General features: G+C 34.1%; 1 protein-coding gene across 1 annotated transcript; it reads left to right on the forward strand.

The window, feature by feature from the left end:
- The first annotated feature begins 4,293 nt into the window (after positions 1-4,293).
- LOC113724334 (zinc transporter 5-like) lies at positions 4,294-7,848 on the forward strand. Its single transcript, XM_027247243.2, has 3 exons — positions 4,294-4,920; positions 6,201-6,350; positions 7,526-7,848. Exons 1-3 carry the CDS (start codon positions 4,300-4,302, stop codon positions 7,829-7,831), a joined length of 1,077 nt encoding a protein of 358 aa, XP_027103044.2. The 5' UTR covers positions 4,294-4,299; the 3' UTR covers positions 7,832-7,848.
- The last annotated feature ends 10,811 nt before the right edge of the window (positions 7,849-18,659 follow it).

Consider the following 18,659-nt stretch of genomic DNA (forward strand, 5'->3'; position numbering starts at 1 on the left):
GGTGATTGAGAGTATTATCCGGAAGGAAACTTTGGACGTTATTTTGCGTAAATAGGTGAGTGTTCCTTGTTTGTTATATTTTCATTGACTATGTGGCTTGTTCTTGATTATATGACTTGTTATGAACGAATGACAATATGTTAAATGTTTTCAATGATTGCTTAAAATGAGTTTTCTCGGTGAGTGTGTACTTTATCGCACTCGACCTAAATGAATGTGAAATTTTCAATGATTAAATAATTAAATGTTAGTTGTGCATGAATGTAAGCCGTTTGGCTGAACTGGGCCCTTGCCCTTCGTTGCCGGTCGACTCAAGCCAGAAGCGGACTCGGTCGGGCGATTTGGTGACCTTGGGTGAACGTTTGGTATACTCGAGTATTACCTTGTTGTCGGGTGGAGCCTGGCCAACGTCCAGGAGGGGGTGAATGAAATGAACAAACGAATGTCAATGCAAACGAGGGTTTTACTTACAAAAATGTATTTTTAAATGATTGGAGGAATAAGGGGAATGACAGGAGAATGAATGAACGAACGAACGAATGAATGGCTCCCTGTGAGCCCGTATCCTTTTAATGAATGTGTTAGTATTGCTTTCCATTGTAAATGTTTCGTGAATTATTGATTATTGATGGTTAATGCATTGAACCTATTGTTTGATTATGTGTTCGGAACCTCACTGAGCTTTTAGCTCATCCCTTTAGTTTTGTTTTCCTTAACAGGGGAAGGCGAGTAAGGACGAGAGCTCGGTATAGACTAGCCTAGACTAGTTTCAACTTTTGGTAATGGTTCTCGCCCTACCTTTTGAGAACCTTTGTATATTCTATGTTTGTACTCCCTTTTGAGATAGTAATGTACATAAGTTTTGCTGTAAGTTTTGGATCGTCATTATATTTATTCTTATGGGTTTATTCTGATTTTGTTTGAGGGTTGAAGTGGACAACTGAGTCCCGGCAAGAGTTGGGCAGGCGGTCCGCCGAACCTTTTGGTTCGCCTTAGGGGGAGGTGGGGCTGTCACATATGTCTTATTTCTTGCTTTGTGTGATATATATAGTATGTTTAGCTATGAACCTAGTGGAAAGTTGATAACTTCGCTGGGAAAAAATTGAAGGAACTTGCTAGAAATTGTTTAACTGGCCGAGTGAGGGTGAGTGGACTTTTTCAGTTTTCTCCATGAACTTTTGGCTGCAAAATTTCAGATTTTGTCCTATATACCTTATAACTCATTAATCTTCACATGCATGTTGGGTTTGAGTAAAGAAAATAAAAATTTCTTTGAAGGAAAAGTTCATTTGATAAATTATTTTCTTGCTGGAAATTTTCCAACTTGAACCGATATAGTAAAGGCTGTTTCCTTTCAGTTTTTGGTTCATTTTGTTGCAAGTTTGCTAGAAAATCATTTAACCCTTTTTAATAGATGAATCTTGATGGAAATATGGCATGCATGAGAGTTTTTGTTGCTGAAATTTCAGGAGGGAGCTGAGAGAGTGAGCTGTGAAATTTCAGCTCTTATTTGCAACTTTGGTTGAGTTTTGCTGAAAAATGCTTGAATAATACCTCACTTTATGTTATAAGCATATTATTGTGTGACTTATGGTTGAAAGTGAGTAAAAAGGGTGCTGTTTGGTGACAAAAGTGAGGAAAGACTTGCTGAAATTTTTCTTACCTGAACCGTGGGCTATGAGCTGTAATTTCCAGTTTGTAGCTTCTATTTTATTGAAGTTTTTCAAAGAGATTCATCCCTTAAAGTCATTTTATGATATATTGCATGATTTATGCTTGAATCATGAAAGAAAGTTGAGTTTTGGTTTAGAAATCTCCTTCCATGTAACCTGTTTTGGAGGAAACTTCCAGGCTTGAACCATGGCGAAACTTCATCCCATAATTCGAAAATTTGTTGCTATATTACTATACATTCATGTTAGATACTTTGTTAAAAGTTATTGTCAAATTTTGGAGTGCTAAATCCCAAAAGTTATAAGGGAATTGGAGTGGTAATGCTGGAGTTTCTGCTTGGAGCCCGAGAGTCACCATAATCACCATTTTCTTTCCAGATTTAACACTAAGATATTGGTTGCAAACTTGCACATATTGGTTTATTGAACTCTTAACGTTCTAATCAGGAGAAAATTTGAAGTAATCTTGATGGCAAAATTCTGTCAAAAGAAACTGAGAGTGAGGACAAGTTTTCCGACCTTATTTTCAAGAATTTGGTTGCAAAAACTCTATACCTTTTAACCTCCATGTTTGATAACCCTTTTAAAACTAGAGTTTATGTGTTATTTCACTTATTTTGACTATGATAATTTAGTAGTTTTGAAAAAAAGTTGGTTTTGTCGAAAGGTCGAGTAATTGTAGTTTGGACATGTCTTAGGAGTCAGTGGTGAGTTAGAAGAAAACCTTGAAACCGAGGCGTGACTGTCCACTTGATTTGGTGAGTGTTCCTTGTATGTATTTATGATTAAATATTAAAGTATGGTTGTGGCCTGTTGCTTGACGAACTGATGGATTGCTAAGTGTAATTGTTTGAGTTTTCAACTTAAATTGCTATTATTATTCACTGATAAAAGGCGAGTATATACTTTATCACACTCAACTTATTTACTTTTGGAACCATCAATTGTTTAACTACTACTGTTAACTGTGCATAACCATTTTGGACCCAAACCCCAACGACGGTCGGCCTATTCGAGCCAGCAATAGGTTTGGTCGAGTAGGCCGATGGTCCTTAGGTATCGTTTATTGGTATACTCAAGTATGACCTACTGAAATGATCATCGAACATTGGAAGAAAGAAGAATGTTGGTTACTGTTTAATTGGTAAAATGACATTGAATCACTAAACAGGAGTAAGTGCTATATCTAGAAACGGACGGGAGACAACTCTACAACCTGTATCAGTACCATATCCTTTCACATTGAACGTATTACTTGTTTTAGATTGCTAATTAATATATATATATATATATATATCATGCTTCATGATTGATTTGTGACTGCTATGATTATTTTGGGATGGATGGGTTCACTTGGAACCTCACTGGGCATCAGGTCAACCCTTCTAGTTGTTTTCCTTATAAAAGTGGAAGAGGGATAGGTAAGAAACCGGTAGTATAAAGAATATTATTTATCTTATTCATTTTTTTCTTGATAATAGATAATTGGATATATATTTTTTAATATATATAAAAAAGCTCAAAGCGAATGTTATTAATGAGCTAGTTGGAAATAGTCCAGCAATTTGTTTGATAAAGTCAAGGGGGATTCCATAGAGATTCAGTTAGGCTGGTAGATTTAGCATAGGTTCCATTCAACATTAAGTCGAATTAGTCCTACAAATTGTACATTAATGACAAATGAATTAAAGAGGAGGTATATGTGTAGATTACTCGGATGACTTTCAACTTAAACCTACCACGTCACAGACTTGGGGTTAGTACTATTGTATCATTTTGTTATATTCAAATTGGATCGGTAATCAATTTCTAGGTTTCATCATAAACTTAATTAATTACTTTCAATTACGTAAATCAATAGTTCAAATCGCACTCAGAAATTATGGTGTTTTCCATTTTTATATTTGTCAAAGAAATTTGATGTATTACATAACAAATTATTTTCTAAAGTTCTTTTTCTTAAGTTAGTGTACACAAACAAAATCAACTTATTTAATGTACACTAAATCACGTAATAAGAAATAAAAGATACGAAGTGAGAGAGTACAACTGTACCAGCCCCATCAGTTTGCTCTGCGTCAATAAAAATGACAATCACATTATGAGCTAGTTGACTTTGTTTCCTATGCAATAGTGTCGACATGCACTTTACATTGATCTATATTCATTTAGCAATCCCTCCGAAATTAACAATGTTCCATTCTGATTTAGCCGTACATCACTTCCTTCTTTTCTTCTTTGAATTATTTTGGAATCATGGCCTCATCATGTCTTCACTTTTCATATTCAATTGAATAAATAATGACCGAACACCAAAATGCATTCATAGTTTCATCCTTCTGCTTAGAAATTTGCATAGCTAGTTCTGCTCAACCTCTATATATAATAACGACAGAAACATTCTTTATTGTTCTGGTGGATCCTGAACCGAACTAAGTGCAAAAGCAAGCTTAAGAATCTCTTTCAGCTTTTGACTGTTGGATGGTCCATTTTTGTTTTTTATTCACTTGTCCTTTCCATACTTGAATAGGTATTGATTTAACTTCTGCCTTATATAAAGGAGACAAGCTCTTCAACAGTTACTCAAGTTTCTTGATTCTCCTGATCCTTAATATTTCGTTCAAGAATGAAGAAACTTGTTCGATTTAATTCTCTTCTCAATGCAGAAAAGTTTCTGATCTTACTTTTTCTTCTAGCTTTTCCATCTCTAGTTTTAGGAGACTGCACCTGCGATGCACAAGAAGAAGATAAAAACAGGAGTTTAGCCCTCAAGTACAGGTTCGGAGCCATAGCTTCAATCTTCCTGGCCAGTTTAGTGGGCGTCTGTCTTCCTGTATTAGGCAAGAAAATTCCATCATTAAGCCCTGAAAACAATTTCTTCTTCATTATCAAAGCATTTGCCGCTGGCGTAATTTTGGCAACAGGGTTCATTCATGTTCTCCCGGATGCTTTCGAGAGCTTGACTTCCCCATGTCTTCCTCAAAACCCTTGGGGCAAGTTTCCTTTCACGGGCTTTGTAGCAATGCTTGCAGCCATTGGTGCTCTTATGGTTGACGTATATGCAACCTCACATTATAGAAACAAACCTGGAAATGGCAAGGGTATTGAAGCTGTAGAAGGTGATGGGGAGAATCAATTCTCTGGGCTTCCCCTTCATACAGATGCTACACATGGCCATGCTCATGCCTCTGTATCTGTGGAAGGGGGATCCATTCCTAATCAACTTCGTTATCGTGTTATATCACAGGTAAAAGCACATATAGGTGTTTTTAGTTCATACTTAATTTAATCCAGGATCCTATAAGTGTTCAATGCCAAGTTTCGGATTAGAGAAGTCATGATTATAGCTAAGATGATGCATTGCTTTTCTTTGTATGATGAAGTGTTAATCTCCTTAATTATGACAATGAATGAAAGTAGTTTGGGTACACTATGAGAAGTTATGATCACGGTCGGCCTGAATTATTGGTCATGAAAAAATTGCAAACTTTATTAACACAATTTTGCTATAATTTATTTGTTGTGCATAGGCTATTGTGCAGCTGCACACATTTAGAGTTGCAAGCATAATTATTAAACCCTATTCGATAAGAAACACGAAAGAGGGACTGGGTCAATGGGTTACTGGTTCAACCGGTGAGTATTAATTTAATATTTATAAATATAAAATAGTAATTTTAAAATACATAAAATATATAATAAAGTGCTTTTAGATACTAATTTTATACTTAGAAAGATATATAATAAATATATAGATATTAATAGAAGATTTAACTTCATTTTATCATACTTTTAAATAAATAAATAAAATAGTCAAGTACAAAACAAAATTTATATTGCTTGTTTTAAAAAATATAGCATTATTTTTTCATTATTTTAATTTTTGTTTAAAATCAAAGTAATTTTCTATAATCAATTATTGTCAATTTAAAAGTTAAAAAGACTAATTGTTTAATAAAAAAATAAACAAGTTTACTAAAAAAATAGTTAGTTATTAAATAAAAACTGAGCAAGTAGTAAAGTCTTATACATTATTTAAATGAAGATCCAATGTACAAAACTTATTAAAAGTATATATACATTTTGTTTCAAAAACAAAGACCCACAATTATATATATATATATATATATATATATTTATTTATTTATATTTATATATAAAGGTAAATCGGGTTAATTGAAAAATCTAGCGGATTTTCGATTGGACCATTAGGTCAACCAGGTTTGTCCAAGTTGGACCAGCTCAATTTCTTGTCCAGTCAAATTAGAGACCCGGTCCGATCTGATGCCTTAATCACTAGGCCAACCGGTTCAACCGCAGGGAAGGGTCGGGTTTAATAATTATCGTTGCAAGACTATATAAGAATATAGAATCGAATGAGATGCATAATTTTTTTTTTTGTCAAAAAAAAAAGAGATGCATAATGCTTAAACTGCTCCTCAACCCCTTTACATTTCCATATGCTTAATTGGATACTAATATTGTTCTCACAATTATTCGATTTTTTTTGGATTGATTTTCCTGCAGGTTTTGGAACTGGGAATCATAGTTCACTCCGTAATTATTGGGATTGCTTTAGGTGCATCTGATAATCCAAAAACAATAAGGCCTCTTTTGGCAGCTTTGACCTTTCATCAATTTTTCGAAGGTGTTGGACTTGGTGGATGCATTACACAGGTAATAATCAAACATCTTTATTTCTTTGTTTTCTTATTTTCTTATTTCTTCTCAAGCATCATAGCCCAATCTTGATTATTTGAAATTTTGGAGGCTATAAAACCGAAGTTTGAAAACATTTATTTAATATGGACTGATTTAAAATGTCCCACATGGGGAAATATGCAAGATAACTAAATTAGGCGGCAATTATTTTGGCCATGTTTGATAATTCAATTCAGTATTTAAACTTAATAAGTTTAGATCTAAATATATTCAGACGCATTTGATAATCAAAACTAGAACATCTGAATTCATTAAGTGGCACTGAATTTTCTAAGCAAAATTTACTTCAAAAATTAAGTGATAAACTATTTACTTATCAGTTAATGTGATATACACTAAAATGTATCAAATTTAGTACTTAATAATTCACTAACTTAATTGATTCAAATTTCAGATTTCAAATTTCATTTTCAGACTTAGTTTTATCAAATGCACCTTTTGATCACTTCCTCTCTGTCCATTGTCTTCTTTGACTTTTTCTTTTTGTCACCGAACTAGTCCTTAACAAAATTTTTTCATCATTAATTTATTAAATTGAAAAAGAAAGTTATTTAGCATCACGAACAGCTTCAGTTTTTTTTTTTTTTCATTTTCACCCATTTGCAAAATTGACTAAATCAACAACCAAAAAGAAAATTCAATGAGGGGAATCATAAGCATGACCAAATGCTGGTGCAATTGTCGTTATTTTGTCTTATTTTAATTGCTTGATTACTATGTATTATTCAAAATTAGTTTACTATTTGGTTCTATTCATTATTCAGGACAAACAATAAAAGTAAAAAAAAAAAGGCGCGGTTTGTGTTGTTTGGGATCTAGTTTTTGTTGTTTTGAAAGTGTTTATAATCTAGTATGCAAGAATATATTTTATGCTGGACTCACCATGCTCTTTGCTAGCATATCATGAAAGCCTATTATGCCTGCAAATACAATGTAAAACTTCACGAAGATTGAGGCCTACAGTGGAGAGTCCTAAAGTTTATTAAAATAGGATTCTCGTGATTGCATTTATCATTTTCTTTCATGTTTTTTGTGATTATGTTGATTGTGTTTGTATGTTTTCTTGATTCTAAAAAAACATAGAATTTAGGTTGACCAAGTATTTTTGGACTAATCTTGTTCATCCACAGGCAAAATTCAAAGCACAAGCAATTACAATTATGGCTCTTTTCTTCTCGCTTACAACACCATTCGGCATCGCAATTGGGATTGGAATATCCAATGTTTATAATGAAAACAGCCCAAATGCTCTCATTGTGCAAGGAATTTTTGATGCAGCATCATCTGGGATCCTGGTTTACATGGCATTAGTGGACCTTCTCTCGGCTGATTTTATGAATCCAAAGATGCAAAGCAATGCACGGCTCCTACAAGGGGCAAATATTTCCCTACTTTTTGGTGCTGGTTGCATGTCTCTCTTGGCCAAGTGGGCTTGAAGTTACTTTTGTGTACAATTTTGTGTCCTCATAGATGTGAGATATGCCTTTCGGTTTCACAAACTTTTCCTTCTTTTCTTCAATCTTTATGCTATGCAAATTTGGGTGTGAGATTATTCTGAATTGTCATCTGTCTCTCGAAAAACAAACTAAACTGACCGGTTCGATCAATCAAATCATGAAATGGACATAATTTTAGTCTGATTCTATATTTTAACCAAGAAGCCAAATAAACCAATCAAGAACCGGTCAAATCGGGTAAAATTTGGCCTTTGAATAGGTTTTTCACTAAATACTTATTTTCTTTTTTTATATATTAAATTTATCCAACTAATTTAATATTAAAATAATTTAAAATTTGAATCGGGATTGAATTGATTGAACCATAAGCTGAAAGCTCATCTGGTTCATTTGCGAGTCCGAATTTCAAAACATTGATTATCATAGATATGGCTCCTTATTATTGCTAATAATTTAACTAATTAACGTCCTTGGCATTCTCAGCTCATGGTCAAAGTTTCATTCTTCATGTTACGATTGTTGCTGGGGAGACTGCCGGTTCCAGATCGGTTATGTAAACTTGGTTTACATTTACCCTCAAAGTGTTTTTGCTGTGCTTCGGCATCTGAGGAATCAATTGAACATTTATTTTCTACTGGCCATATAGCGTCGACAGTTTGGCACTATTTTGGAGCTTCATGTGGTTTGTCCTTTCCAGGGTCATCTTTGAGGCCCCGTATAGTTGGTTGGTGGCTCAGCTCATATGATTCTGAAATGCAACGATTTATTGGGCACATTCTACCCAGCATTGTCTGTTGGCAGATTTGGAAAGCAAGGAATAAAGCAATGTTTGAGGATGTTCAGATGAGGCCGCTTTCCATTTGTCGTGCCATTTTCTCGGAAATCCAGACCATGGTGGGAATTCATTTCAAACAAGTGTTCAGAGTACAGTCATTTCATCATTTGTATGATTGGTCGTATTCTTCTCATACTGAGGTTACATACAAACTTGTTCGCTGGGAAGCAAAGGAATCCGATCGGTTCATATTAAATACGGATGGCTGTTCTAAGGGCAATCCAGGAGTGAGTGGAGGCGGTGGGGTTCTTCGGGATTCAAATGGCATACCTTTGATTGGTTTTTCGGCATATCTTGGGGAAACTACAAGTCTATGTGCAGAGGTTCGGGCACTCCTTATTGGTCTTCAAACTTGTGTACATAGGGGTTTTCAAAATCTCTATGTTCAATCGGATTCTTTATTATTAGTTGGAATTCTTCAGAATCGCATTCAATGCCCCTGGAAGATTCGACGAGAGATTAGGCAGATTTGGCAGTTGGTGAAAGATCCTGATCGTTTTTCGCATTGCTATAGGGAAGCTAACAAAGTTGCTGATGCGTTGTCCAATGTGGGCGTATTTCATCCAGAGCATCAAGTCAAGCTTTACGAGGCCTTTAATTCGTTCCCAACTATGGCTCGTGGGGCCATTCGACTTGATAGATTAGGAATGCCTTCAATTCGGAAAAGTAAGCGTATGAAGGGCTGAGAACAAAGGACAACTGGAGCTAATATGCGGTTGAATGAGACATGGAGGTTTTGTGTTTGATTTATTACCTTTTCAGTCGATTGCTGTACTTCGAATTGGTTTTTCTCAGTGTGTAAAATTTGCTCCTATCTATAAAATAAAATAATTTTTTTTAAAAAAAAAAAAAAAAAAAATAACGTCCTTGGCAAGACAAAATCACATTCATGTATGGATAAAGTTATAGGTTATATGTATTTTGTCCTATTGTTACTTATACTGGACAAAGGATAAATTTAAAATTATCCATTGCTAATTGACCTCTTAAAAAAGATGTAGACACTAAATTTTTTCTCTTTTGAATTTAATTTTACTTTAATTTTAATTTGTTAGTCAATAATTATTTTGTTGCATTTTATTCTAACATGTTTTGCCTTATTTTTGTAGGTTTTGTATAAAGAAAAGCAAGAATAAAACAAGAAAAAGAAAAGAACAAAATAGAGGTGAGAATTTAAAAAAGCAAAACCCAATTCCAATAAACCAAAAAACCCAACCCAAAAATCCAAAACAAAACCCAAGATAAAGCACCTTTATCCTTATTCAATACTAAATTCATCAAATGATTAAAGATAAACACATTATCACATTTTCAAACCTTCACCATGGCCTTCGCTTGTAAGGTTCCTTTTCTTGAACTAAAGGTCACATAAATACATGAGTTAAAGGAATTCTAGAGTTTTTTCAAGAGAGATCTCATTAGGAAAAGGGGCACAAGGGAAAAAGAGGGAGAAAAAGCGAAGAAAAAAGTAAAAGGAGAAGGAAATTTTTTCCAAAAAAGAAATGATAAGGCCACTGAACCAGCCTTGTTAAATCTCAGTTTTCTCTCAATCCTTTAATTCATTTTCAATGATTCCTTTTTCTGTACCTTCTTGAGGCATCAAAAGCATTTGCAAAAGCCGGTTGAGATTGAGAAGGCCTGAGGACGACCCTAAACACTCAAAGGAGTCGTAGGTAACCTTTTTGAATCAACTCTTTCTAACTTTTATGTCATGTTGCGTTAGTTTTTGGCATTTTCTTCTATTTTTGTCTAAAAATGGTGATTCCTTCACTATGATGTTTTGGTTTTGAATCTTGTATGTTTCTCCCCCTTTTTGATTGGTGAAAATGCTTGAAATATTTTTTTGTTACATTTTGAGATGGGTTTAAAGATGAGTCATGCATTCTTGAAGCTTTGGTATCATTTGTGCTTCTATAGTTGTGCTAGGTGGATTTTGATATTTTGGTCATGTTTCTAATGTTGTGTAGATCATTTTTACCGTTGAAAAAGGGTCTGTTAAAAGTTCCTGGAATGCGATTCTGACAAAGTTCCAGCCACAGTAGCTGAAAAATCTCTGGAATCCAGTGACTTGGGATGGCAAATCCAGTTAAGGTGTCAAGAAATGGGCTGACCCTGATTTGTATTAAGTTAGTTCTTTGGGTCATGAGATGGACTAAATGGATGTTTATAACTCGGGTTTGCTCATTGATTGAAACCAATGTTTTAAAAACCGGACCGTTAATTGAACCGGTGAAGTGAAAGGGTCGAGGTTCAATCGGTCGGACCGGTTCAACCTCGGTTCAATGAATTTTTTAAAAAATAATTTATATAAATATATATATGTACAAAATAAGACATGTAATGGACTAATTTAATATTTTATATGATGAAAAGTTTACTATTTTTTAATAACTTGGATTTTTAAAAATAAATTTTTTAAATTATAAGTTAAAACAAATAAATTTCATCTCAATTTCAATTATATTTAAATCCAACCCCAAAATATCACAATATTTTGAAATTATACAAAATTCATGTCTCTGAGAATTTAGATATTATGAACTTAAATTTTAATTTACGTTTTGGGATTTAGAGATTGCAATTTAAAAAAGAAAATTTGGAGTTCGAAGGAAGTCAAGAAAATCGAAAATAGAAATGTAAACTTGATAAAAAATAAAAAATAAGATAAAAGTGAGTGGTTGTGGCATTAAATAATTTGGGTTAAAAAAAATTCTTTTTTAACTTTTTTCAATTTAATGGACAAAAACAAAATTAAAAGATAGAAAAAAACATCAATAAATTAAAAATAAAGAGGTTTGATTAAAAAGGGAGTGACAAAAGAAAAGAGGATAGAGAGAGAGAGAGAGAGAGTTGAAAATTAAAAAGAAAGAGCCACGAGGGAATGAGATTTTGTAAGAAAAATGGAAAAAAGAAATATGAGTGTTTGTTTTATATAAATAAGTTATCAAAAAAAAACTAATAAGATGTGATGGTGCAACGGTTAATACATTGGTCTTTTATTACAAAGGTCTTGGGTTTGAATCTTGATAGCTGCATTTTGCAAAACTTAAAAAAAAAAAAAAAAAAAAAAAAAGGGAAAGCTGAAAACCGGAAAACCGCCGGTTCGGCGGTTTTCACGGTTCAATCGGTCTTTGACCGGTTTTCTAGCAAAGTCAACAATGTCATTGAACCGGACCGGTGCCATGGCCGGTTCGCGGTTCAACCGGTCGAACCGGCCGATCCGGTCCGGTTTTCAAAACATTGATTGAAACTTGGAATTTAGGTAGCTTGTAGAAAGCAATTTTTTTTGGGCATAAATTTGGATTATTTTGATTATGGGTTGGGCTTGCTGATTTATTTCACTAGGACTTACATGCATTCGATTATTAGACATTTCGGTTTGGACTAGAAGACTCAGTCCAAATGTCTAGATTTGTTTATGTTACAAGTTGGGTTAGTAAGACTTGGGCCGAGCCTATTATTTTTTCTTTTCATCATGCTCCTTTAATATGAAGTCTTAGAAGACTTTTTATTTGGTCACATTTTCAAATTTTGTGAAAACTTATCTATGCTACTGTGGCACTAAACGCTTGCTGATTTTTTTCATCCAAGTCTCTAAGAAATATTTATAATTTGACTCCTAATCTTGTTTTTTAATTTTAGTAAGTTTTCATTAAATGAATTGTGCCATTTTATCTTTAATGATTAATTTTTAATTAAATTAGTGTTTTGGCCCATTTATTAAATTTTGAACATAGATAATTCTCCATTCCCTCATCTTAGTCATTATTTTAAAAGCAAGGTACTCCTATAACCTCTTGAATTCTCAATATGTGTGCTCTTATGTACTCCTATGTATTTATTTGCTTTATGTGTTCCTTTTGCTATTTCTTTTACATTGAGCTTTTTATTTATTTTCATATTTGTTTACTTAATTTAAGTTTTATTCTTATTTGGAGGGTACCTGAATATCCAAAATGTAATAGATAGGCTACATTATATTTTCTTTTATTAGAAAAGTTGTAAATATGTTTATATTTCCCTCAAACAATATATAGGTTAGATAGACCTATATTTTTTCTCTTTTAGATCATAGTTAGGTCCTCAATGTAATAAATAGGTTGTGTGTGTCATATGTGGTTTATGTGCTTATGTGTTTTGTTTGCTTTTTTAGGATTTTTGCATCTAAATGTTATGTGTATGTATTATAGTTACACAAATAATGAATGTATGGTATCACCACACTAGTTGATAAGTGTGTAATTTGTAGTGTATTTGGTGGCTATGTTAAGGATTTTCTACTTGGTTTTGCTTAAAAATCAAGTAAGTTGTGTAAGAAATGTATAAAAGTTGATGCATTAGTTTTGTTGCTTAATGAGTGTAATTTTGTCCATCCTTTACTTGTTTAGTTTGTTGTTATTTGTAGAAAAAGGAAGCAAAAGACTAGAACAAAAATTAGCTTTCAAGTTGAACAAAAAACAAAGGAAATGCCAACGAAGCAAGGGAGATTAATTGGCCCAGCAACCCCACCAAGTAGAACTGCTTACTGAGCCGGTTAGTGGTCAATAGCTCAATTGAAATCTTCACAAAACATGGGAGAGGAACTGGCTTTATAATCGGTTTTGTCAGAATCGTACTCAGCCGAAAATTCTGCATAATTTGCACAACTTGCACAAGTTGGTTTCTTGAGTGATACTTCTTTCATGTGATTAAAGGTTTGACAAGACATGAAGGTGGTTGAAAGGAGAGCTCAAGAATCAACAAGAAACACTTTTGTCACTTCACTTTTGTAAGATTCCATTCAAGCCACAAATATTGACATTTGAAACTGATATTCACACTTGAAGTAAGACACAAAGAGGGATGGAAAATTCTATAAATAGGAGCTTGTGTCTTTTCATTTGGAAGTTTGGAGAGTTTGGAGAGAAGAGAAACACAAAAAATGTAGCTCTTAAGCTACAAGTTCTTTGTAGTTAGTTTAGTTTAGGAGTAGAATAGATAGTGTAGTTTAGGCCAACTATTCTTGTACTTGTAGTTAGATTCAGATAAAGAATTGAGGAGCAAAAATGGAGAGTTGGAACTCATGTGATAAGGTTGACCTCTGTGACGACCCAAAAATTCTTTTATATTTTCTCTTATTTTTGAAAAAAAAAGTTAAGTTACATTTTTTTTTATTTTACTTTACTTGCCTTAATTTCATGGTAATTTTAATGGTTGAGTCAAGATTTTTATCTTTTCCCCTTTATAATTTGGTGCATGTTAAGTTTTGTAGTACATTAAGGTAGCGTGACCAACTAGTGAGATGTATACACTAAATTTGGAAGATTAGAAGGAGTTTTGTGCAAAAGAAATATTGTGCTACAAGGTCTTAAGAGATAATTATAGGTGGACTAGATATTTTAGTGAATGGAAGACAATTAAATAAGTATTTCATCTTGATTTGACACTTGTCACTCAACCATGAAGTCTTGACCAAGACTAAGTTTCATTCTTATCCTAAACCAAGCCTTTATTACCATTTCTTCTTCTTGGCTTCTTGTTGGACGAAATTTGGGAGTAAAGGGGAGAGAAAATACTCCATTTCCTAGCCTTGATTTCTTGCTTGATCCATGAGAAATTCGAAGATTAACCCTAAACTACTCTGATAGATCTTCAGTGAAGCTTGTAGGGAAGCTCTTGGTGGAGTTTTTGGAAGAAGAAAGCTCTTGTCTTGCATCTTATCTTAGGGGTTTGAGGTATAAGACTAAGCAACTTTCCTTTTCCTTCTTATCTTGCAATTTAATCGACATATGACTTGATTATGGAAGATTTGGTGAAAGATTTCATGGTTTTATTAAGTTTATTGAATTTTCCAGCCTTGATATGCATTTTCTAGCCTTGAGATGAACTTGATAGCTTTGCTATGAGGTGTTTTAGCTTTTATATGAACTTTTAAGCTTTGGTATATGATTTTCCAGCTTTAATATGAATTTTCTAGGTTCGATATGCGATTTTCCAGCTTTAGGGTTTAAAATTCTACCTTTGATATAGTTTACTTGGAGTTTTTTATATGTCAAAGTTAGATAGTTTTTCATGCCTAGAATCTGTATCACATAGGGCTTATAGCGTGTTATCTTGATTGACTATGAATTTACCATGGAATTAGGGTTTAATATTGAATGGTTAACTTGAAGAATTGGAGGACATATTGCTGGATTTTTCTCCTTGTTGGTTAAGTGAGCGAGAGTAAAAGTTAAGATATAATTGATGATGATTTGGACTTACTTTGCTTGAAGTTGCTTTACACATAAGTTAGAAGTTTAGCTAGAGAAACTTGAGGACAATTTATTGAACATGTTACTTGATTGGACGATCGAGTGAGAGAACTTGAGTTTCCATTTTGCATGATGATTTTTGGCATACTTTTATCTAAATTACTTGCCAAGACTTTGAATTTTACATGCGCAAGGGTTTTGAGCAAAACCAAGAGGTTTAAGTGAAAGGAAATGAGTTTTCTCCAAATTGTTTTCTAGTCGGATATTTCCAACTTTGCACTTTGAAAGTCTTGTCCCATTTTCTTCACAAGTTTTGGCTATATTTGACATGTCCTTGCTCCGCATTATACTTGTAACCTTGATCTATCATGCATGAGGTTTTCCCTAAATTTGAACAAGAAAAATGTTGTACTTTTGACAAGCTATATGGGGGTTAAACCTACAATTGCTTTGTTTGCTAAGTGAAGCTTTGACGCTTGTTCAAGTAACAATCTAGAAGTTCTTGAACCAACAGTCTTGGTTCTTGAAGATTTCCAACTCTAAAACCTGTTTTGTGCCAAAATCGAGATACCTGGAGTTGTTTCGGGGGGACAAACCTTCAAGTTTCTGTTGTTTCTTGATTCTGGAAATATCTTGCACATTCTTGTGTGAAAATTCCAGAAATCTTCTAGGTTTTTGGGAGTCAAAAGCTATTCATACCAAACCTGCAAAATTTCTAGCAACTAAGCCGCTTGTTCTTGAGTTCTTGACTGGTTTGATTTTAACCAGAGTTTGAGCCACGAAATTTTGTTGTTACAGCCACGAAGCTTAATCAATTAACACATCAGAAACACGCCAAATTGGTGTTTTTGAATGTGACAATACGGCTGAGCAGAAAGAAACCAAAACAGTCGCATCAAGGAATCCAAATCCAATTCGGATTCACCAAATTACATCAACCAGCTGTTAAAACCAATTCCTCCTTGGAAAATTCATTGTTCCCAGCCATATAAACCTTGTTCCATTGGGAAAGGGGAGTTTCGTTCCAGTTTTCCAAGACACATCAGCCCAAATTCAATTTTCCAGATTGTACAAATCACAACCCGTCATGAATTAGAGTTGAGGTACTTCGTCAACTTGTCTTGTGTCAAGTCTATTTTTCCAGCTTTCTTAGTGTCATTATTTTATTACTTTTTTCCAGTAATGTCTAGCCAAAATTTTCGTCCTTAGAGTCCAGAGAATCGCATCTACTTTCAAGTATTTTATGTCCTAAAATTTGACAAGGAATTTCAGATTGCCAAGTGTTGAAATCCCAGCCCGGTTCGTGTCGATCTTCCTAGTGTTGTGTCGTGTCTTTTCTAGTCCATTGATTCGCTAGTCCTAACTCTTTTCCAATAATTTTGCTCATAAATTCCAGTAGTTCCAGCCACAAATACATCTTCAAAAACTCCAGTTGGCGAGTGTCCCAAATTTTCTTGAGTCAAGTCTCATCGAGTCACATTCGAGCTATTTTCTTGAAATCTATCTATTGCCACTTATTAATTGAATTGTTGAGCCATCTTGATCAATTGTGAGCAATTCATATTATCTCAAGGGTTATGATCAAGGACTTGAAAGAGTGGTGGGATTACTAGAGTATGTAAATTTAAGTGATACACATGAGCTTGTGTATTGTGAGGAATTCTTTTTCTTTGCTAACCAATTTTGTAAGTCAATTAACCATGCCTCATGGAGCTGCATTTTGTTCATATCATCAATAATTCTTGGAGTACGAACCTTCTAAGAGGAGGGATTTTGATCACTCTAGTTCCAAAACTTCTTCGAGATTGTCGCATTCACAACATGAGTTTCGTTCACTTCGAGAGGAAATGGATCATTTCCGTGCTTTGTGTGTATATGAAAAATATAAACGTACTTGTAATGAGTATGAGGAAGAGCAAAAAAGTTTGCGTCAAGCATCTAAGTCGAGGTCATCCTCAAGCAAATGAGATTTATCTAAGGAGTGTTGTGAGTTGTGACAATCGAGTCCTGGAGCCTAAGAATTCTCGAATTGAGTCAAAGCCTCATGAACCAAAGGATGATTTCCGAAGTTGGACTTAAAAACTGGGTTGATGCTATGGAGGAGGAATTTAGAGAAGTGATGAATTCATACTTCGAGCAACTTAATCACGTGTCAATCGATGATAATCAAGGAGATGTTCCTTCTAGTCCACCAAAGAGATGTGAGGAAATTCTTGTTGTGATACCCCAACTTTTAGGATACTATTGTTGCTTAGTCTCAAAAAAAAAAAAATATTACGCTTCCTTTAGTTTATTTTTATTTTAAGACATTGTTTTATTCTAAAGACTAGAAACCCTAAATTCTAATAAAAAACCCTAGTTTTACTTGTGACTACTCGATTTTCTCAAATCTCTCGTATTTTACCCGAAACCCTAACTGGAATCAAGGGAATTGTAAAATCCCTCACATTTTTCTTAAATGTCCTTTTATTTGGCATTTATTCCTTTCTAATAGCTTTACTACTCAATCACCCCACAATAAGTGCAAATGAACCTAGAAAGTAGGGTTTCACTTTTCGTTTTCAAGTTAGAGCAAATTAGGGTTTTTACGTCTATCCGAAGTGTGACTATCCGGTACCGAATAGGGATCAAATTTTGTAATTTAGAGTGAGTTTTAGATGATATTAAGAGTGTAATTAGAAGTGATAAAAATAAGTTAGTGATTATAAGTTAAAACCCTAGTATACGTGATTTAAGAAAAAACGGCTCGAACCGACGGGTATCGATCACTACCGATTGAACCCACCACTTGACCACCACTTCCTTACCACCACATACCCTTGATATTTTTGCAAAATATCCCCCCTCATCCTCAGCCTTATAACCGAAACATGTGGCCCAAAATGCAAGGAAAAGAAAGAGAATTTTTGGATGGCTTTGGTGGTGACAAGTGTCACTCACCTATGGTTTCTTGCCAAACCTTTTGTCTTGCCTTCTTATCACCATATTTATCTCTAAAAACAACTCCAAAAGCTCTTCATTTCTGCACCATAACAGCCGAGAGTGAGAGAGAGGAGAGCAAGAGAGAACAACCTCACTTCATCTTGAGTTTGAAGCATTTGAGTGGGAAAAGAAAAAAAAAACAGGATTTTAAACCGGTTAAATCCTTCTTTGAGTACTTGGATAGCTTGGTGGAGAAAAAGATCACAAGAAGAGGCGGTGGATAATTCTTGGAAGCATCTTTGAGAGGTATATGGGCTGACCTTCACATTTATTTCCTTTAGTTTTGTCTAAGTTGAGTGATACCTTGTAAACTTGCTTGTGATGTTTAGTTCATGTGATTTTGGGTGATTGTAGTGATGACAATGAGTTAGGGTTTGAATGATTTTTTGCCTATGCTTGCTGTATGGATAGTATATGTTGTATCTGAGCTTATATAAGAGGTTGTGGTGGTGATTGAAGCAAGAAATGAAGAAAGTTTCCTTTGAAACCGTAAAATTTCAGATTTCTGGAAATCTTAGCTTCAGTTCTGTCCGGTTCTATTTCATCGAGTTAGAGGCCGAACTAAGCTTAGCACAAAACATGAAAGTTGTAGAGAATGACATTTTATGGTTGCCTACAAAATTTTACCTCAATCGGAGCAACGTATCCTGTGAAAAGACCAAAATACCCTCACTGCCCTAGGATGCATTTAGTGATCAGTTTTAGACAGTTCATCCAATTGACCGTGTCTATTCATTATGATCCGTGCTGATTTAGC

This window comes from Coffea arabica, chromosome 2e (assembly GCF_036785885.1).
Source record: "Coffea arabica cultivar ET-39 chromosome 2e, Coffea Arabica ET-39 HiFi, whole genome shotgun sequence".
Classification (NCBI taxonomy): Eukaryota; Viridiplantae; Streptophyta; class Magnoliopsida; order Gentianales; family Rubiaceae; genus Coffea; species Coffea arabica.

Coding starts and splice junctions, on each gene's coding strand:
- LOC113724334 (XM_027247243.2), top strand. CDS start 4,300: ATGAAGAAACTTGTTCGATTTAATTCTCTTCTCAATGCAGAAAAGTTT. Junction 4,921..6,200: donor GTTATCGTGTTATATCACAG/GTAAAAGCACAT, acceptor ATTTTCCTGCAG/GTTTTGGAACTGGGAATCAT. Junction 6,351..7,525: donor TTGGTGGATGCATTACACAG/GTAATAATCAAA, acceptor GTTCATCCACAG/GCAAAATTCAAAGCACAAGC.